Consider the following 23,062-nt stretch of genomic DNA (forward strand, 5'->3'; position numbering starts at 1 on the left):
TTCATCTAAAAAAATTTTTAAAGTTGCTCTGCTATTGCAGGACAAGATGCATGAATATCTAGAGTGTTAAAATGGTCATTGAAGGCCAGACAGTTATGATATTTTTGCACTACTTTGATGAAACAGAAGAAGAAACTAAAGTTCAATAAGATCAAATAAATGGCCCATATTCCTCTTGAGAGTGATTCTGATGGCTGTGGTTACAGCTCAGAGCACTGGAGACTTTGCCTCACTTGTGCAAAGTCCTGAGTTTGATTCCCCAAAAGCTCACATCATGTACCCCACCCCTCCCAGCATTGCATGGTAGCTTGGAGGCCACTGTACCCCTGGGTCCCAAACATCTCTGGGGGTGACTTTGGTTGAGCACCTCTGGATGGGTTCCTTATTTTTTTTAAAAAAAAATGTATTTTCAAAGTACTCTTGGTGATTCTGACAAAAATATAAAGTATCATTAAACAAAAATATGCCATGGGGACTATAGACGTATGAGGCTAACAATCCAACTAGTTTATTTCATCTTTATTTCTATGAAGAAATGAAGTTTGGATCATGAACTTTTCAAATTAGGTCACGAAAAACATTCTTTTAATTAATCAATCATTCTGTGTATTCCCACCAAGGAATCTCACTTGCCTTGAATATGTTTCATGTGCATTTCATTGTATTTGAGCTTATATTTTCTTTTTTAATCCACACTTTAAAATATGTAATGAATAATATTTTTTTTCCTCAAAAAGGTTGCGGAAGAATTTAAAATCATTCATCATTGTTCACCCATCTTGGTTCATCAGAACAATCCTTGCAGTGACACGGCCTTTTATAAGGTATGGTTATTTTGTAGTAAGAAAGTATTACTAGCATTTTGTAAAAATACTCTAGTATTTTAAAGTGCTACTATAATTTTTTTTAATTTTCAAAATTATTGTCCTATAAAGAAAAAATTATAAAATAGTATTTAAGAAAAAATATTTGCTTTTGCCTTTCTTGGAAAAGTATTTTGGACTATCCAGTAGAGACTCTATTTATAAGTATTTTAATAACAAACTTGTCCTTGTTATAAAACATGACCCCTCTGTCCCCTTTTTTGTTGCAAAGGAGAGAAGGTGTGTGTTTGGGCGGGGGGGGGGGGGGGTTCCACCACATCACAAAGGGAAACAAGCAGTCTCTTAAAACAGAAAACAGATAAATGAAAAGATAGGGTAGCCTGACAGTGGAAAACTATGAACAGAATAACAGTGAATAACTATGAACAGAAAAAAGAGCCATTTCTTTGTCTGAATGGTCCCATTTCTTCTGACCAAGCCCCTCTAAATCTCTAATTTGTCTCTGAGTCACCATTCTGAGTACTCTGATTGGTCGCCAGGAGACTTCCTGGCTTCAGTTTTGTTCTATTTGTTGGATATTTTTTATATGTATTTTTGTATTTGCTCGAGCGTATACTTGCTGTGCAAGTTTATATTTTGAAAATGTAAAGAAAAGTAAGATTTGCCTCATGATTTAGTAGAAGTTTAAAGAAAAGTACAATGGGAGTTGAAACAGTCAAATATGAGACAGCACACTTTTTTCTAGAAAGACTTCAAACAGTAATAGTCTTGGCTTATATCAGGATACAGAATAGATAAATTAACAGGTTTTTTGTCATAAAGTTACCAATAGATTCATAAGAAATATTCTGATAATTTTGCGTCTGAGAAAAGTAGGGGTTGTAATCCTTTACTTTTATTATTGTGCCTTCTGGATTCTTTATTTTGTTGTCCCATGCTCATATTTGGAGCTGGAGCAATAGCACAGCAGATAGGGCGTCTGCCTTGCACGTGGATGACCCAGGTTCGATTCCTCCGTCCCTCTCGGAGAGCCCAGCAAGCTACCGAGAGTATCTCACCCTCACGGCAAAGCCTAGCAAGCTACCCATGACGTATTCGATATGCCAAAAACAGTAAGAAAAGTCTCACAATTTGTTGTGAGGCGTTACTGGTGCCCGCACAAGCAAATCAATGAACAACGGGAGAACAGTGCTACAGTGCTCATATTTATTTAGTATTCCGTTCTCCACTTCCAACAACTGAATAACAGGGTTCAATTTAATTTTCCACTGGCAAAGCATAGTTTTTTGCTATAATGTGCTAAATTTCTTTTTCAAATGTTATGGAATATTTTTATAATATTAGAGAATATTTTGATGAAGTAGGGATCTTATATGCTCTGATGAACTCATAAAAGTTTAATGAGAAAAACATCAACTTTACGATTATAAAGCTCTATAATTATGAAATTATAACCATTTATTCATCATGATAAAATATTACTATGAAATATTGAAAATAATTATAATGTAATATTATTTATTAAATGGTTTCTCAAGAAAAAGCAAATACAATGATAGAGTCACAGCAAATAGTGTATGGTAAATCACTTATAATAGCTTGCATTCATTGAGTGCTTACATGTGTTATTTTATTTAACCCTAATGACGCACCTCTGAAGGAAATGTTTATTACATCTAGAATATGGAAAATGATTTTGCGCTTTTATAAGGTCAAATCAATTGTTTAAAGCAGAAACCAGAAAATCCTTTAAACAAGGACAAAATAGAGACTATTTTAGATAACATAGGTCATTTTGTCTCAGCCTTACCCGTTCAGCTTTGCTGAAAGTAACAGGAGTCATAGACAATGTGCAAACAAGTAAGTGTGATTGTGTTGCAGTCAAATCTTCTCACTGCACAATGAAATTGAATCTCCTAAAACTTCTTATAGACTGAAAAGTAGTCTTGTTTTAATATTTTTGCAGCTATTTAAGAAAAGCGTGAAAACTATTCTTTAACCATGGGACTGCAAATAAATCCACTAGTTGCCTTTGACCTTTAGGCAGTTGTTTGCCAATTCCAGGTCTAAGGTGACATAAATGATAGACTTAGGCACATGCCTAATTCTTTTTTTTTAATTTTTATTAGTGAAACACCATGAGGTACAGTTGTAGACGTACAAATTTTTGTGCTTGGGTTTTGAATATACAATGATTGAGTACCCATCCCTCCATCAGTGCCCATTCTCCACCTCCAGTGCTCCCAGTATCCCTCCCACCTCCCCATCCCACCCCATCCCTGTGGCAGGGCATTCCCTTTTGTTCTCTCTCTCCTTTTGTGTGTTGTGGTTTGCAAAAGAGGCATTGAGTAGCAATCCTGTTCAGTCTATAGTCCACTTTCAGTATGCATCTCTCATCCTGGGAGGATCCCCCCAACACCCTTTATTTGGTGCTCACACATGCCTAATTCTAAATAACACATATACATATTTAAACATTTAAACATATTGATGGCTTCATCAGACGCTCTTTTAAGATCTTTCAGGCACCAATTAACATCAGCATTCCTAATTTTTAGACGGGAGCAAAAAGGTCACTAAGGTACCAAATAAGTCTTTTTGCCATAAAGGATAACAGCTCTTTGAGAGGAATGTAGTAAACTCATTTTCATTTTAATGAATCTTTCTTCTGTGCCAGGTACTAGGGTAAGTGTCCCTACTAGTCCCTACTAGTCCCTACTAGGGTAAGTAGGGACTGTGAAATTGAATGGCTCCATTGCAGTCCTCAAGGAGTCACATGCAGATGTAAGCAGGCAAGGAAACGGTTACAACGCAGGATAGGAATGAAGTGGTGAAGCAGATGGCGATTAAGCGAAGTTGAGGATGAGGTTGGGGGTGATGGAGCACAAAGGCTGAGAATCGGGGCTGGAGTGATAGCAGATCGGGTAGGGCGTTTGCCTTGCACATGGTGGACCCAGGCTCAATTCCTGGCATCCCATATGGTCCCCTGAGCACCGCCAGGTGTAATTCCTGAGTGCAGAGCCAGGAGTGACCCCTGTGAATCGCCGGTGTGACCCAAAAAGCAAAAACCAAACCAAAACAAAACAAAACAAAAAACAAAGGCTGAGAATCTATCTCAGTAAGAATTCTTGGAAGATTGAGCCTCTGAGGTGAGCTTTGAAGAATAGGATTGGCTAATTAAAAGCTAACAGAAGGAAGAAAGAGTAGGTACAGATATATCAAGAAGGGGAGAACACAGAATAATTAGAGACCTCTAGTAGGAGGTTAGAGACCTTTAACTAGAGGCCTCTACCTAGAAGTTTAATGCAGGTACTGGAGCTCTTACCTTTCAGAGACTTCTTCCTTCTTTTGTTTCACCCACTCCATCCTTTACTAAAGCTTAAGTTTAAATCAAACACACCAAAGGAAGGAAGAGGCCTGATGCTACGTATTGCTGGTTGTGTATGTTCCTCCAGAATTATCAGGAGGTTGGAATGACAGTTGAATGACTGAGCACATGTTTTGCATTCAGGATGTCTGGTTGAGTTTGACATCTGGCTCTGCATGGTCCCCCAACACTGCTCAGAGTGACTCCTGAGCACAGAGGTTGGTACAGCCCCCTGAGGACACAATCTGATATCACAAACATCAAGTAACAATGTTAATTGGGGCCAGAGCAATGATACAGCAGATAAGGAGCTTATCTGCATGCAGCTGCCCTGGGTTCAATCCCTGGCACCCCATATGACCATCCCCTGAGCCCCACCAGGAGTTATTCTTAGGCATAGAGCCAGGAGTAAGCCTGCCCCGAGGACAGCCAGGCGCTCCCTGAATCAAAAACAAAACAAAACAAAAGTTTGTTAAGGAACATCAGGAGCGATTGAAGAGGCTATATGAAGAGGAATTTTGTTCGTAATTCATAGCCACTGACTGCCAAGTACAGTGTGAAGGACAGATGTATAGAGGGCTGGCCTTGAAGACATGTCCAACTAGGATGCACAGTTAATTGGAATAGAAATTAATACAGCTCGTAGAGAAATAGCTCGACGTTACAGTAACAAATTTATTTTGATGATTAATCAATTTATCTTTCAAGTGGAGTGGTTTATTTTAAATATTTAGTTGGGACCAGAGAGATAGCACAGGGATAAGGCACTTGCTTTGCACATGGCTATCCCAATCCCCAACACCCCATATGGTCCCCTGAGCCTTCCAGCTATGATCCCCCAAAACAGAACCAAAAATAAGTCCTGAGCACCCTAGGGGTGTCCCATTCCCACTCCTTAATTAATACATAAATATTTATCTTTGCATTTATACCAGTAATAAAAGTTTGATGCATTCTTATAAAGTGCTCATTCATTCTAAGTAAAATTAAGTTTCTTTTCAGCAACTATGAATTCCTGTTCCTAACCCCCATTCTCCAATGGGAAATTCCCTTCTCAGTTACAATGGTATTCTTCAAAGTTGTTTCTGATGCATTTATACTCAATGTGAAATGTTTACATTTACAAGAATGCCATTTGTAGGGGCTGGAGCAATAGCACAGTGGGTAGGGCGTTTGCCTTGCACGCGGCTGACTCGGGTTCGATTCCCAGCATCCCATATGGTCCCCTGAGCACCGCCAGGGGTAATTCCTGAGCATAGAGCCAGGAGTAACCCCTGTGCATTGCCAGATGTGACCCAAAAAGAAAAAAAAAAGAATGCCATTTGTAATTCAAGTCCAATTACTAAAACAATTTTTTTGAGCATTTGTCTATCTGGAATTAACCCTCAAACTGAAACAAACACACAAACAAATAAAACCTCAAAAGATGACTTAAAATAAAACAAAGAAAAAAAATGAGTTTGAACATATTTTAAACATATATTAAAAATTTTAAAAATTAAAAAAACATATATCAATCTTGGCATATTGCTAAAATTGTGGTGAGATTTATCTGTTAAAATAAAATTAGCAAAAAAAAAACCAGATGATTCAGAAGACAGAACTATTCAGAGTGATCGGGATCACAGGTGTGACATGAGGGCCAGGGTGTGATCCCTGAAACTGATGACTAGCTGGCATCACATAAAAGAAAAAAGAGACTTTTTTGGGTATCTGTAGTATGACACGTAGTACACAGAAAACCAAAAAATACTGAGCGAAGATGTATTTATAAGGAAAATAGAGAAATTGAGAGTTTCCAGGATAAGTCATGAAAAGACAGAAACAAGTATGGGGGGGGGGATAGAAATATGAAAGAAATAGGAGAGATATGAGAAAAGCAAAACAATGGCAGTGAGTAAGCTGTATATCGTATCAGTAGTTACTGTAAATTTAAATGATCTGAACTCACTCATCTAAAGACACAGAGTGACTGGTTAGGTGGGTAAACAAAGAAGCAAAAATAAAACAGAATAAACAGGATCCATTTAAACAAGGCTCCCAAACTTGTTTGGTCTACTGAACCCTTTGCAGAAAAAGAAGTCACTCAGCATCCACTCCCCCTGCAGTATGGGCCATTTTGGAAAACACTGATTTCTATTGTGTGTACAAAAGAGTCTCTCATAAGATTTAAGGACAATCTTTTAGTTTAGACTGAAAAGCTGGAGCATAGTGACCCAGATAACAAAACAAAGAATACGGAGGAATTGCTATTTCACATAACTGATAAAACGGACTTTCAACTAAAAGTTAATAGAAAACAAAAATAGGTATTATATATTGGTCAAGAGATCAATTGGAAATGGTGCCTTTGGGGACAAAATGAATCTAACTTGAGGCAACCATCCTAAAGGCAAAAAGAAAGTAAAAGATAATCGTCGAATGATTTCACTCATACTTGGAATATGAGTTACTGAAGCCAATGAACTTAGAAATAACAAAACTATGCCTGGACTCAGTGGAAGCTATAGGGGTCACTGACGGGAAAGGAGACTGATGAGGTAAACAAGCAGAGAGGTCTTCTAGGTGGAATGTTACTGGGACTTTGATGGCTGAAACAGGACAGTTTACAACACCCAGTTTATATATTATGAATCCATGATTAGTCAATGAAAACTATAATTTAAAATAAATAAGTCTCTTTCTACTCTCTGCTGAAAAGACCTCTAGAGTGTACCACACCTTGCTTTCTTTTATTAGCAAAATTTCTGTACCTAAAACATAAACAAAAAATATAAAATTTTAATTAACCTTGAACAATAGAGTAATACTATCTTCTATGTGCCATAAAATTACTATTTTTTTTAACGAGTATATTCAAAAGTTGCCTAGATTTAAATCAGGGCTCTTCAGCTTACTGACAGTGAGACATTGGACAAATACTAACTCTCTATGTGTCTAGAAGAGGAAGGAAGGGAGAAAAAGAGGGAGGGAGAGAGGGAGGGATAGAAGGCAGGCAGGCAGGCAGCAAGGAAGGCAGGAAGGCAGGAAGGCAGGCAGGCAGGAAGGAAGGAGGGAAGGAAGGAAGGAAGGAAGGAAGGGAGGGAGGGAGGGAGGGAGGGAGGGAGGGAGGGAAGGAGGGAGGAAGGGAGGGAGGAAGAGAGGATTGAAAGGACAGAACAGGGGTTAAGGCATTTACCTTATCTGGGGCTGGAGAGATAGCAGAGCAGCCTTGCATGCAGCCGACCCAGCATCCCATATGGTCCCCTGAGTTCGATTCCCAGCATCCCATATGGTCCCCTGAGTTCGATTCCCAGCATCCCATATGGTCCCCTGAGCACTGCCAGGAGTGATTTCTGAGTGCAGAGCCAGGAGTAACCCCTGTGCATCGCCGGGTGTCACCCAAAAAGAAAAAAAAAGGCATTTACCTTATCTGTAATCCATGTGGGTTTGAGCCAACCACCAGGAGGGATTCCTGAGTGCAAAGTTAGGAGTAAACCTTAGACACAGCTGGGTATGGTATCTCTCTCCCAAAATAAAAGCATACTAATAGTGCCAACCTCAGTAGGTTATAATAATAAATGACTGAGCAAATATATATATTATATAATATATATTACTTATATACACTTATAAGTAGTATATATGTATATTACTTAAACAGAGTATGGCACATACTAGTTCCTTGAATTATGTGTCTTTCTTCTTGGTAATATTCTGAACAAGGTGTTAATTGCATGAGATTTTGCAGCATGAGGCAACTACTTTAGAAGGGCAGTATAATTTTTTCTTTTCTTGTATTTCAGTTCAAAATTCAGCAGTAAGATTAAATATGTCAGTAGCTTGTCGGAACTCAGTGGACTGATCCCAATGGATTGCATCCATATTCCCGAGAGCATCATCAAGTAAGTTCTGATGATTCTGAAGATTTGGTAAGAAAACTGCATGTCTATAGTTACGCAATCAAAAGAAGAAGTCAGAAATGTTGTAGGTCTTGAGAAGGAGATTGAAAAAAGAACTCATTTCTGGAATAGAAATAAAGAGAAATATAGTATTTTATATACAGAACAAATACTAAATATTCTCCAATAGGTACTAAATACTAAATTTTCTCCTATATACAGATACCATTCTTTCATATTTTTTTCAAGTAATCTCTTGGAATCACTGATTATTACTCATTTTTACCATAAGTTCTTACCACCATTTGAGAGCAAACTAATTTAACATTTACCAGCCCATCTATTTCTGTGTCTTCCACTCCATCCTGACTTGGTAGGGTGTCTTTGTCATTTCTAGAGTAGTTTATATGTAAGAGCCTCAGAAAAGAGGAAGCAATGCTTGTTCTCTGTTTTCTTATGAATCCTTCTTCACAAACAAAGGATTTCTTTTAAGTTATTCATTTGGGTGAAAGGGGCAGAGGGCTGTTGCCCAACATGGGTGTGTGGTGAAGAAAAGATTCCTCACTCTGTCAAGCTGCAGAGCTAGGCCCCGGGACTGAAGTCTCAAGAAATGTTGTGAAAATAAAAGTCAAGTTAACTAAGGGACTTGGAGCTGTACTTTCAAACAAGATACTGGAGAATGAACCCTCCTGTGTTGTTTATTTTCTCTGAGAACCATTGTGATTGGATCTGGATTTTCTTTCATGATGTCTGAAGCCTTGGTTTTATATTTAGATTAGAAAGGATTAGACCATTATCTCAAACACACACACACACACACACACACACACACACACACACACAAAGAAGAACCAAAAACCAAACAAAGATAACTGCTCTCCAAACATGGTATATAGTATGAACCTCCCATGTGGGCTTCTGGAAAAAAAAGAAGTCGCCTGATTTTAAAAAAAGAAGAAAAAAGTCACAAAACCTGGAAGAAAAGTAGTGTCATTTAGTGTGCCTCTGCTGAGCCAGACTTCAAAGTGCTGTGTTTATAGCTTGTATTTTTCCACAGTAAAAAAGATCACTTAGTTAAGAGATGTTATATGTGCAAAATATAAATAGCGACCATGAAGAGATAGCACTATAACTCCAATCAGGTCAGCCAGCACTAATTTCTCTTTCTTTTTATCCTTAAATTCCTTTGCTTCCTTTAAAGTATCCATTGAAAGTTACACTTTCCAGGCCTTTGGTTTTCCTATCACAGTTATCAGGCCTGGACTCAGAATACTGATTGGGCTTCTCGTGACCCTTGTTGGCTCTGCTGGAGAATGCAGTGTTCACCAGACCAGAAAAGTGACTTTTATTCTTCTGAGCTTCAGAGTAGCTGGCACACCTCTTAACTCTTGCCTGGAGCATGGGCCTTAAGCCCACTTTCGGGAAGGGAAGGGAAGGGAAGGGAAGGGAAGGGAAGGGAAGGGAAGGGAAGGGAAGGGAAGGGAAGGGAAGGGAAGGGAAGGGAAGGGAAGGGAAGGGAAGGGAAGGGAAGGGAAGGGAAGGGAAGGGAAGGGAAGGGAAGGGAAGGGAAGGGAAGGGAAGGGAAGGGAAGGGAAGGGAAGGGAAGGGAAGGGAAGGGAAGGGAAGGGAAGGGAAGGGAAGGGAAGGGAAGGCATCCTATCTATCATGCTGTCTCCCTTCACAAAATATGACCAGAACATCTCTATTTGGGTTTCTTTCATCTCCCTTCAAATATCTTCAAGGAAATGAACATTAGGCACTTTCCAGGTGAATATGCTAAGATATCTGGGCCTTAGTAGTATGTAGCTCTATGTAGTTTGCTTAATTGGTTGTAGCTGTTGAAGGCAATATAGGATGAAGAGAATGAAGAGGCTTTGGAAACCTTCATGAGCTCTTACTCTGTTCACTGGACCCTAATGTCTGAGACTTCGGACAGCTTGATAAAACACCGAGTGCCGGCTTCGGTGTAGGTCAGATGAGGAATGAGGACAAAGCCTCCAGGAACCCTCCTGTCACAGAGCTCATAATTTGGGGTGCTGCCTGTCACAGTCGTGTGCCTATTGAGCTGAGTGAGAAATGAACCACGTCCAAGGCCCTCTTCATTCGTTCATATGCAGTGTTCCCTGGTTCCTTCCAGAAAATGGATTCCACTGGGAAAGCGTCACCTCTAAAGGGAGCAGCGTGCCACCAGGCGTGTTCTTTTCATGTGCTCATTTTTCTTCCGGTCATTTACAGTCCATGTCCCTGGTGTTCTCTCATGTCTATTACTGGCCCTCATTGCATCATCTTCATGTTAAACGTTTTCAAACTGTTACAAACCACAGCTTCTTCCAACCAGCGACATGACATTCGACCTCATATTAGCCAACCCCCAAACCCTTATTCTGCTGGGACAGAGACATCAGCAGAGGTGAGGGGTGGGGAGCGTTCATCCTGCAGGCCCGTTTCCATTTCTCTCTTCCTGAGCAATTGTGGAGGCTGGTGTTGATGCATTATTGGGATAGATGAGTATGCTTCTTGTCATCTGCCCTATCCTATCTGCTCGCTGCATATGGTTCATGAATGATGTTAAAAATAGTCAGCTGGCCCTGAGCAGAAAAAAAGATCCTCCCACCCTCCAGTTTAAATTAAGGAGAATTTTCGCTATTCAACAATCAGCTTTAAACCATGGATTACAATTGGTTCTAGTTATTTGTAACGTATATATTATAGTCTGAACAACAAATGCTAAACAGTTGTTCCTAGGTAAAAGATAGGGATGAAACATTTTGTCAACTGGTGAACATATAATGGGACTTTTTGTGCGATCCTATTTACAAACACTTTATTTCATACTTATTTGATTTGTTGGCATTAAACTCATGGCTGGAAGCACTGTAATTTGTTCCTATTGAAAGTTTATCTACCCACATATGTTCTCTGTAAGCACTCCCTTCTCTCTCTGTCTCCCTTCTGGGAACATGGGATATGACTTTAGCATTGTGGAACCATTTGAAACAGTGAAATTACCAGCTAAAGCACAAAATTAAAAGAGCAGGTCACCAAGAGGAGGCAAGAGGACACTTGTTTTCAATGTGAGAGCTGAAATGAACGGGCAGAACCTCCTCTGGGCATGTGTGCCACTGACTCAGATCTGTTGTCATTCTGAATAACCTTCAGTGGCCATGAAAGTGCTGGAGGTATTGATTTGGGAGTTGTGGATAAAGTTAAATGAGCAAAGTGAGTTTGTAAGCACACAATCCGCAAACAATCAGGTTTAGCTGTAGATGATACATACAGAAGCATTGATTTTTCTTTCATAAAGTTAAGATTTCTGGGCTTGAGTTTCAGTGGTGCAGCACTTAATTGCCTTGCATGTGTGAGGCCCTAGGTTCAGTCCCAAGAAAGAAAGATAGAGAGAGAAAGAGAGAAGGAGAAAGGAAGGAAGGAGAGAGGGAGGGAGGGAGAAAGGTGAGAGGAGAAAAGAGAAGAGGAAGGGAGAGGGGAAGGCTGGGAAGAGGTGAGGGAAGGAGGGGACAGGAAATGAGGCGGTGGAGAGGAGGGGAGGGGAGAGAAGAAGGGAGGGGAGAGAGGAGGAGAAGTAGAGGAGAGGAAGAGAATTTAATTGAATAATGACTTAATAGTCTTTCTCATTCATGTTTTAACCAATCAGTAAACATTTACCTGTCATTTTCCCCATGTTTTTCATTTTCCTCTCCTCATTCATTTCTTATTTCGTAAGGTACGATGAAGAGAAATCTTTTAAGAGACACGTGAGGTAAAAATCTCCTGAGCTGCACTTCAGATCAACCCCCTGTTTGTGTACCCCACTCTTTCCCTCGTGGGTCACCTCAACATGCTGCTGGTCCCTTTTCACATACCAGTCCAGTTTTTGTCCTGTGTGTAAAGCTGTTGAGGTCAGCCTACTTTGCAACTGGACCCTTGGCAACTAGATTTAACCCTGACTTGGCCCAGGCTGCGAGCTAACTTTAACTGTGTCCAGCGGGAGGTAGAGGTTTTAGCTTTATCCAGCCAGCACGTTTCCTCCCTCCTTGCTACCTTGATATCTATCTTTACGAAGGAATTTTCCAAGGTAACATACCTAAAAACTGAATGGGAGCTCTTGATGCCATGTTAATTGAAGAGTGAGCCTCGGTTCTCCAGAGGACGGTTTTGAGAACATAGACCCAATTACGTTTGGCTCTGCTTTGCTGGATGATTCTCTCACGCTCTGCTTGCTTCTTTTTTGTTGTTTGTTTGTTTGTTTCTTTTGTTTGTTTCTTTTCTACACCAATAATTTTTGCTCGTGCAGACTGGATGAAGAACTGAGGGAAGCATCAGAAGCAGCTAATAAGTAAGACCTGGTTTTCTTTCAGCAGCTGGTGTGTGATGTTAGCTTGCCTATCAGGAATGAATTGGAAAACCTGCATGCCTGGTATTTTATTCTTGCATTTTGATGACAGTGCTGCACTTTAAAATTTCCGTTTGCCTAGTGATGTCTAGTTTGATAGTACCACAATCTGTTTCCCCTAGGATCTTGGCTATCTCAAGGAATTGCTCTTTGATTAATATCTGTAATTTACATGCAGTTTTAGCAGAACACATCACAGTACATCCACAAATAACAACTAACTAATCACTAGACACATGAGGAGAGAAACCTCTTACTGCTTTTCAAACGGGAGAAATGATACTTAGGTTGAAATTTGGGATTTGGAAAGTTTGGGGGAAACAATTTCAAGATAAAAAAAATGTCTTGTTTAATGGTTTGAAAATAATGATATAATGGTTTCTGAATTATTTGGACAAATATAAAAAAAACTTTACTGCTCACTATTTGCAATCTCCCAATGGCAAAATTATGAGATAAACATATATTAATGTTTCTGTTCAAATAATTATTTTATGAGGGAACCAGTAGGTTGTTTTTAAAAAATCTAAGAACATTTGGGAAACTAATTACTTGTAGGCAATTTAAAAGAAATTTTAGAATAGGACAGTTAATTTAACTAGAAAATGGATTAATATTAGAGTAGTAAATGATAGCCTTACTGGTAATTTTTCTACTGGACAAAAATTATTTACATCTCTGACAAGAATCTACAAATCTGCCCCTAATCAGCTGTAAAATTGCCCTGTAGTAGAAAGTTAATTCGGCACTAGTTTCAAAGGGCATCCACTAATTTTCTTTTCCTTTTTTTCACTTTTTATTTGTTTTGTTTTGATTTTTTGGGGGACCACACCTGCTGTGCTCAGAGCTTATTCTTGGATCAGTGCCCAGGGACTAGTCCTGGCAGTGTTCAGTACTAACATTACATGCATGTAGACGTTAAATTTGAAACTGTCAAGGAAGAATTTTGCCCTCGTGTAAAATTACTCAGATGATTGAAATGCTCGTGTAGCCTGCCTTTTCGCCATACCAGCTCTATCTTATCACCTATCTTGCAGCAGCCTCAGAATGAACTCCCTAAATTTAACAGACTTTAAATTATGCCTTTTCAGTTTAGACAACATGATCTCTACAGATAGATCTCTGGTTAGATTCTCAAAGCCAATGAATGAAGATGTTCTGGTTCTCTTTTAACTGATGCTCCCTGATGTCATGTGACCTTTGTTAGAAATCTTTGCCCTAGTCCCAACTGAAGGCAAATATACACCTTTTAGGGTACAAAACCTATCTGATTTTTATTTTCTTTATTTCCAGTTATTTTATTTTCGGTATGCACCTTCTCCCCCTGTCCACTACTTCTAATTGACTTCCTGAAGGTGATTTTAGCATGCTTTAGGTCTATGTTGGAAAGAAAATACTTTCAACAGATAAAGTGTATAGAAAACCTATTCTTTTTATTTTTTTAAGTAGGAGTACTGTTATTTATTCAGTCATTGATTAGGCTGATTAAATTGGGCATGAGCTCCACCTTTACTTTTTTTTTCTTTCTTTTTTTTTTTTTTATAAATTTATTTATTGAATCACCATGAGAGCAGTTACAAAGCTTTCGGGTTTAAATCTAATTCATACAATGATGAAAGACCCGTCTCTTCACCAGTGACCATTTTCCACCACCAAAAACCCAAGTATACCCCTGTCCCACACTCTCCCCCTACCAGTGGGGCAGATGATTTCCACATTGCTCTCTCTCTACTTTGATTACATTCAATATTTCAACACCAGACCTACCATTATTATTTGGGATTTTGCCCCAGCACTCAGATCTGCCAAAAATGCAACCACAGACAATTTGTTTTCTATTGCTGGTTATGAATAACATATGATGTCGTGCAGCTGTGGTAGTGGCCACACGATTTTGGAATTCCAAAATTTAAACAATTAAATCTGGAGGGATTTCTGCCAAAAACTGCTGGGTTCCGAGATTTGTTCCTGAGTCTCTGGGATCATGGCCATTAAACAGCTTGATCAGGAGCCAGAGAGGCCATTCATGGGTGGCAACCCAGGGTCTCGTTGGGCCAGGGAGGAAAGGGCCGGCTCCACCCCCATCCTGTGAGGCCCCATGTGTCTCGTCACTGCTGGCCCAAACCTGATTGTCCAATGGTCTCTGGAGGATGGTGGCCAACGAGCCTCCAAGGGGGAGCAGGCGGAAAGACAGCACCCTTTCCCCCTTTGGGTGGCCCAGCACCGGTAACCTACTGCGGGGACCGGATGAATTTCAGCCTAAAAGCCTCTGAGTTCCGAGATTTGTTTCTGAGTATCTTGGATCATGGCTGTTAAGCAGCTTGACCAAGAGCCAGAGAGGCTGTTCATGGGTGGCGACTTGAGGTCTCATTGGCGTAGGGAGGAAAGGGCTGATTCCACCCCCATCCCATGAGGCACCGCATGTCTCATCACTGCAGGCCCAATCCTGACTGTCCAGTGGCCTCTGGAGAATAACGGCCCCCAAGCTGCCAGGGTGAACAGGCCCAGGCACGAAAACTATTCCCCCCTGGGGTGGCCCAGCACTGGTAACCTACTGCTGGGACCAGACGCATTTTGGCCAAAAGGCGCTGCGTTCCGAGATTTGTTTCTGAGTCTCTGGGATCATGGCCATTAAGCAGTTTGATCAGGAACCAGAGAGGCCATGCCTCCAATTATATAGCTGAGCCGGAGGTGGTTTGTGGGTGTGTCTCCCACATACCTAACTTTTGGCCGTTTAGTTTCTTGGTAAACTTGACCCCAAGTTGTTGGGGTCTGGCCAAAGGCACAGCAGCAATTTTGGGTTATCTAGAAGTCTAAAGGCACCATCAGGTTGCTGATGCACTTGCCTCACAGGTTCAGACTGACCTGCTGGTGGCACCATACCCAAGTAGAAAACCTGTTGTGATTTGGAAGTAGTGAAGAATCTGTCTGTGGCTCTGGAACTTAAAGTATTTTGGGGGTGGGGGTGGTGACACCCAGCAATACACAGGGGTTACTCCTGTCTCTGCAATCCGGAATGACCCCTGGCGGTGCTTGGGGGACCATATGGGATGCTGGGAATCGAACCTGGATGGGCCACGTGCAAGGCAAGCGCTGTACCTACTGTGCTATCACTCCAGACCCAGGGACTTACATATTAAATGAAATGTAATTTGCTGTTTTCTTTGGAAGAAGAATTGCACAAAGTTATGAAACAATAGAAGGACTTTTGGAAAACTGCCCTTTCTTAATTTTATTTTGACTTCTTGCTTTTTCTAGCGCCCTGTCTGCATTCACCTGACTGTCTTTGTTTGCTAGGATGGCTAGATATCAAAGACAGAGGCAGAGAGACAAAGACAGAGAGAGAGAGAGAGAGAGAGAGAGAGAGAGAGAGAGAGAGAGAGAGAGAGAGAGTGCATGCACCAGAGGGAGAGTTAGGGAAAGAGGAAAGCAAAAGCCTTATTCATGGTCCTTCCCAGGAAGATACCTTCTGCCATTTTGAACAAATACCCTGGTAAAGGTTAAGAACCAAACATCTTAATTGCTAACGGACAAATGCATTAGCTTGTGAAGTTATTCACTTTACAAAGTGAAGCCCCGTATTTAAAAAAGGCTCTTAGTGGGCTCCAGAGATTGGTGGTGGGAATTGTGCACTTGTGGAGGGATGGGTGTTTGATCATTGTGTGATTGTAACTCAAACATGAAAGCATGTAACTATATCATGGTGATTCGATAAATTTTTTTAAAAGAGAGAGAGATAGAGAGAGAGAGAGAGAGAGTACAAGCAAGTAAGGTGTTTGCCTTGCACACAGCTGACCCAAGTTCCATCTCCAGCACCCCATAAGGGCTCCCTGATCCTGTCAGAAGTGATTTCTGAGCAAAAGCTAGGGGCGTAGCTTGATGTGGCCCCCAAACAAACAAATTTAAAAAGTGAAAAAAAGTCATTAAAAAGTCTCATAGAATCTTTTTTAAATAATATTGGCTTACCAATAGTCAAATATTTATCAAGGGTGATGGGCATTAAAAATTTTAGTTTGATAAATCTTAATCAGAAATCAGTATAAAGAATACTTGAAGTTTGTTAATAGAGGAATCTTAACAATAAAGAACATCAAAACTGATAGAGGAATCCTATCAATATAGAATGTAATATTACACTATACCACAACACTTGTAGACCATAATAAAATTGCTATGTTATTATTTTCTATGTTTATTTTTTTTCTGGAGTCATATACAGTTTAAGTTAATGTTAGGACACCAAATTTCAGCTTTATGCTAGTAAATGTCCTATTGCTTTTCTGTAACAATAAGAAGGTAGCTTGACACTGGTACTTTCCCTTTCAGTGTCTAAGAAAACTTCTCATTCTTGTGAAAACTGAAACTTAACTGTGTTCATATCTAAATAAAATTAGACTGGTTAGTGGTATTGTCCTTGATGCTTAATGTATCATATTATTCAGGTTACAAATAAAAATCACAATATTAGTCTCTGAATAAGATAGAATAATGAAAGGAACAAAATAAACCACTGGAGTATTTGAAGTTTTCATTCTTTCATTTTGGGTAGTAACTATCTTGGGTGGTAACTATCTTTCAACACTGATAGTAACACTTAATCTCTTCATCTGTTCGGGTATAGATGTGTTTGTCTTAGCAATAAAACCACCTTAAATATCTTTCAGTGGTCAAGTTTATTGTGCTTATGGAGTTGTACTTGCAGTGAAAGGAATGTTTACGGCTTCCATTTTTTTTTTTTTCAATCTTTGCACTCAGAACTAGCTGCCTTTACAATGATCCAGAAATGTCTTCAATGGAAAAGGAGTAAGAATGCATGATCAATAATAGTTTTGTGGTTACTTGTACTATTGTAGATTTGGGATATAAAAAATGTGTTAAGGATTGGGTAAGCCTTGTTCAGATGTTCAGCTCTCAGTACAACATTTGGAACTTGAAGAGGGATGTTCCAGCATAACACTGTCTCTCATAATCACTGTTCAGTTAAGGACAAACCTACTCTTTACTTGGCAGTCTATGTTTTCAATCCAAAACAGAGGAAAGAATAAGTGTTAGAGCTGGAGAGAAGAATATTTGCACAGAAAAAGCACAACTCTGCGTTTTGCATTATATAATTATAAAATTATAAAATTAGTGGAAATTAGGACTTTCATTTGAACTTTATATTTTAGTTGATGGGGATGGAAATGATCTCATTCTGAAAATTCTAAGAGATATTTATATTATCAGGGGTAATTAAACCCATCAAATCTCATCCCATTAGAAATTTAAATAAATAATAGAAACACAAATTGAGCTCATACAATGTGAGAGTTCTATATAAAAAGCTTCATGCACGCTGAATTTTAGTCTCAGAATAAACTGAAGTACTTTTCAGAGATTAGAAACACCATAGATTAATTGTCTAACTAAGCCAAATGGCCTAGAGCTTTGCAGAGTCAGTGTTTTTTACAGTCACAGAGATGCAGTGTCAATGTAATGGATCTGAAACCTCAGACCTATTCAAAAACCAGAAAGGGTAAAATTAGTTGCCTAGTTAACCTGAAACTAAGTCCATTTCAGGGAATAAACTGTGCTCGCCAACATACTTTCAGGGAGAACAGGGGCATCTAATTAAGGGCTCTGAATTGCATCTGAGTTGTGGAGAATTTAGCTCTGTTCTTTTTTCCAGGAATCCAGAGGGAAGGGCAGAAATCAGATTTAAATGCATCTGCTGTGTTTAGCTTGTCCTCTTTGGATCTCGTTTTCCTGGAGCTCCAAAGGAAAGTTGGAAAATTACAGTGCAGTATCTCTGCGGTAACCACAGCCCTCTGACTGTCCAAATACCATCCAAATTTATGCTCAGAACTCCAGAGAAAAAGCTCACACAGAAAGGTTCACAACAACCAAAATGGCTGTAAGGGAGCCTTTGAAGTCAGCTTTTTCTGAAGGTGTCACTTGTTCTGCCTCTCTGGGGTGCAGACAGTTGCTGGAATTGCCACATAAAAATTCTGCAAAAAAAAAAGTTCACCCGTAGTTGGCCGTAGTTCTTTTAGTAAAGCTTCCTCCCATAGCAAATAGTGGTAGATCAATTAACAAGCTGGAGGGCCACTCACTGCCTTAGCTGCTACATCTCCGGGCTTACCCACTCTTTTTCAGCCTCTTTATCTATATTTGTATATTGGACTGCTTTATTTGGGAGAAAAGATGGAGAAAAGAACAAAGCATGGTATCTTATTTGGATTTATTTCAGGGCTGAGAGGGAGGGATGTTGAAAGCTGTTCATGTGACTTCCCTCTTCTTAGAACACACTTTTCTACACTTCCCTTTCTCCATCCTCTTTCCTAAACCCTTACTTATCAGACACATAATCCCAGGGTGGAGAGGAAATCTGAGATGAGGAACATGAACGGCCTGGGATGTTCTCTGAGCTTATCAACCCTGCGCTTCTGCTTTTCTCAGTGCTAAAATAATGCCCTGCCTTGGCCTTGGTTTTTTTTTTGTCCTTATTATTGTTGTGGTTTTGGTTTTGGTTTTTCTTGGTTTTAGGGTCACACCCAGCTGTGTTCAGGGTTTATTTTTGGTTCTGCACTCAGACATCACTCCTGGCAGGGCCTGAGGACCCTATAGGGTGCCAGGGATTGAATTCAGGTAGGCTGTATGCAAGGCAAGCACTTACCCACTGTCCTCCCTCTCCTGCCCTTACCTTCCCTCTAAGAGCATGCACAAGAAAAGGATGCTCGTTTTCTCCATTACGATTCAACATAGTATTAGAAGTCCTAACCACACCAATTAGACAAGAAAAAATAAATCAAACTGGAAAAAAAAAAGTTAAAATGATCACTGCTTGCAGGTGGCATGATAGTATGCACAAAAGACCTTAAAGACTCCACCCCAAAAAATTTAGAAATAATTAAGCAATGCAGCAGAGTAGCAGGCTACAAAATTTAACGCACAAAAATCAGCTGCAGACAATAAAATAGAAGAGAAAAAGACTAAGGAAATAGCCCCATTTAAAATTGGGTCTAAAAATATCACATGACTAGGAGTCAATTTAGCGAATTATATGAAGACATCCAGGGCAATAGCTCAAGGGTCTAATTCAATCCCCTGCTCTGCGTAGTGCCCTGAACACCCCCAGGAGCACCTATGAGCAATATGTTAGAGTAGTCCTGGGGCACAGTAGGGGATGGCCCCATGGCAAACAAAAATTGATGAGAAAAACCTAGACATCAAAAACCATGCAATAGGGTTTGGAGAGACAGTACAGTAGGTAGAGCACTTGCCATGCATGCAGCTGAAACAGATCCGATCTCTGGCATTTCATATGGTCCTCCGAGCAATGTCAGGAGTATTCCAGAGTATAGATCCAGGCTACCGCTGGGCATTGCCAAAAGTGCAGCCCCCGAAAGCAAAACAAACAAAAAATCTATCAGTATTATTCAAAATTTTCAATATCATTTATTATCAGGGGCATAGGAATCAAAACTACAATAAGGTGCCATCTCACACATATGAGAATGATCTCTTTCTCAAAAATCAGAAATAATGAGTATTGGTGCAGTGAAAAGGGAACCCCATTCACCTCAGGAGTATCATCTGATGCAGCCACTTGGGGAAAAGCATGATACTCTCAAAAATGAAAAATAGAACTACAGGATGGCCCAGTAATCTCATTCCTTGTCATCTGTCCCAAGAATACAATAACATTAACTCAAAAAGATATATGCACACCTTTGTTCATTGTAGCACTGCTTAAAATAGTCAATATATGGAGACCAGAGTGATAGTACAGCAGGCAATGTCCTTGCTTTGCACACAGATGACCAGAGTTTGATCCTAGGTATCACATATGGTCCCCTGAGTCCAACCAAAATTGATCCCTGAGCACAGAGTAAACCCTGAGCACCATCAGCTGAGACCCAGAAAAAAAAATAGAATAAAAAGAAAAAGTTGAGATATAGAAACAATCCAAGTGTCCAATAACAGATGAGTGGGGGATAAATAAATTGTATATTTATCACCCAAAACAAAAATCCCACCCCTCCATATGTGTATATTCTCAACTGAATACTACTCAGCTGTGACAAAGGATGAAATGCTTGTTTTTGCTACAACTTGGATGGAACTAGAGAGACTCACATCAAGTGAAGTAAGTCAGAAGGAGAAGGACATATAGCAAATGGTTCCACTCATATGTGGTACATATAGAAACAAAGGAAAAGGGAAAATAAAAAGGAAAGATGGTGCAGTAGGTAGGTACTTGCGTTGCACATGATGAACCTGGGTTCCATCCCCGACAAACCATATGGCCTCCAAGTTCCACTTACTCCTGGCTCTGAACTCAGAAGTGATTCCTCGACCGACCAAAGATTAAAAAAGAGACAAAGCAAGGAAGGAACAATATCTAATGACAACATACCTCTGGACTTGGAATTCAGAACTGAAGTTACCAAGCAGGATTGGGGGTGGAGGCAGGAAGAAGCAGATTGGAAGTGACACACAGACAGTGTGGATGGGCTTTGTACGCTGTAAGGAAAAACGTTATTTTAACCTAAGTATGTCAAGTACAATTTAAAGAGAGAGGAAGAGAGAGAGAAGAAAGGAAAGGAAAACATTGGCATTTTAAGGTGAGCTAGGTGAAGGAGGTTAGCTGTGGACTTTAAACTCTCAAGACGATTTAAGTATTCTGATCCACATTCTTTTTTGATGCAATATGCAGAATACTGTGTTCAATAAATAGGCTTAGTCTGGAAGAGAAACTAAGTCAATACCTGTGATAAAGACTAAAATTTCAGTCATCAAATGAGAAGAACATTTAAAGAAGAGAAACAGGGATTACAATGGAGGAAAACAGATCACCTCTCTGTGAGGGCTCTGCAGATAAGAAGATATGTGGGATCCTTGAGAGCTGATACTACTACTACTACTTTGCAAGATTTTATTTGTTTATTTTGTTGAGAAGTGTCCCAAGCATTTCTCAGCCCACAGGACAAGATGATGCTATCTAGGCCTCACAGTGCTCGGTTTCCCTGAGCCACTCCAACCTTGTTGGGGGGTCTCTGAGGCTGCATTGAACGATGTTCATGGCACCATGTGGTGCTGGGAATTGAAACCGAATCGGGCATAGGCTAGGGCATGTACCCCTAATGAGAGTCCCATGTACTGACCTCTAGGAAGAGGATTTTCTAGACAATAGAACAGAATGGAGGAAAAGCTGTGCGGTAAGGACAGTTGTCCCTGCTCATGGTGAGCCCAGTTCCAAAGCTGCAAAAGCAATGCCAGACACCTGCAAAACTGGAAGCCAAGCACAAAACTGTAGCATCCAAGCTTAGGAAACAGGAGGACAGGTCTAGAAAAAATGCCAGATAGTTCCCAAATTATTCTCAAAGCCATTTCCTGTCTTCTTGGCTGATTTCTTGCTCTGCGTATTCACTGGTTGTAGCTTGTTTTTTCTCTGGTGAGTTTCAGGAAGTTGTAACATGTCCACTCACTGAGAGGAAGAAAGCACAGTGGTCAGGGACATTTCAGATTTATTCCCTAGACGTTTATAGCCACAAGATATTGCTGAAAACACACTTTCTTAGGTTACAGGAATCCTCACTAAATCATATAAACCCTTTCGGGTAAAGTTTGGGAATTCAGACCATTTATAAACTGTGTGAGTGAATGACTCAAGTGGCAGAGAGCATGCCTTCTTCTTATCTAGCACCTCCAAGGGACATCTAGTCACCCCTTTCTTCTGCAAGTATCCCTAACAGAGACCCTACTTTGACGAGCACCTGTGGGTGTGGCCCCTATGAAAAATTTATTTTCCGAAAATAAATTGTTGGTGGAAGGGGAGGGGCAGATTTTGCTCTTCAGATTTTTTTGTTCATCACTTTCTTGATATTTAGCACTTGATATTAATTTGTTTCATTTCTCTCCCCCAATAGGAATGACCATTAAAAATAAGAAGATCTGCGGTTCCAAACATTAATTTCTTACCCGAATCTGCTAAACCTCTAGACCAGTGTTTTGCTTCCATAACTCATTCTCAAAGATGTAGAAATGCTTCCAGAAATAAATCTGTAAAATGTACAAGATTCCTGTCTTAGAGAAAGCCTTGGCAACTAGTGGAGGCTTGTTTTATCAGATTTCTCTAGTAATTTGCATGGTTTATTTTGGGTAAATCCTATGGCAGTGGTTTGCAGGGAAGCCAGCACATACTACCTACATGAATCATGACTACCTGTTTCTTACGCAGTTCTCTTTCTTCTTCTTCCTTCTTTTTAAAGTATGGATCTGAAGCTGAAAGAAAAGCCATAGAGAGTTGCAACTGGGAGAAGAAACATCACGTCCGCTTCGTAATTCTGCTGAATCCTACCAGGAAGTGGCAGGGCTGATGGTACTTCTTTCAAACACTTTGCACTTACCTGGTGCCATTCTAAATTTCTAAGGGGAAACACAGTAAGGGAATTTGTTTACTCAACATGTTTTTGGAAATTGTGTGTGTTTTCCTATTTTGCCAATTATGTGCCTCAAAGATTTTAGTTGAACCTTAGCAAGAAAGTAGAACCTCCCAATCTAATGTTTTGTTCATCCTTGGTGCAGTGGTATTTTGTCTCTTGTACTGAGATTGACT

General features: G+C 40.0%; 1 protein-coding gene across 1 annotated transcript in view; it reads left to right on the plus strand.

Moving 5' to 3' along the window:
- PRUNE2 (prune homolog 2 with BCH domain) overlaps positions 1 to 22,800 on the plus strand; it is a 227,345-nt gene extending 204,545 nt beyond the window's left edge. Inside the window, exons 11-15 of the mRNA XM_056118782.1 lie at positions 738 to 824; positions 7,977 to 8,075; positions 12,364 to 12,405; positions 17,218 to 17,265; positions 22,716 to 22,800. Of these exons, the coding sequence (XP_055974757.1) occupies positions 738 to 824; positions 7,977 to 8,075; positions 12,364 to 12,405; positions 17,218 to 17,265; positions 22,716 to 22,746 (307 nt within the window). The 3' untranslated portion in view covers positions 22,747 to 22,800. The remainder of the gene's footprint in view (positions 1 to 737; positions 825 to 7,976; positions 8,076 to 12,363; positions 12,406 to 17,217; positions 17,266 to 22,715) is intronic.
- The last annotated feature ends 262 nt before the right edge of the window (positions 22,801 to 23,062 follow it).

This window comes from Sorex fumeus, unplaced genomic scaffold (assembly GCF_029834395.1).
Source record: "Sorex fumeus unplaced genomic scaffold, SorFum_2.1 ptg000038l, whole genome shotgun sequence".
Lineage (NCBI taxonomy): Eukaryota > Metazoa > Chordata > Mammalia > Eulipotyphla > Soricidae > Sorex > Sorex fumeus.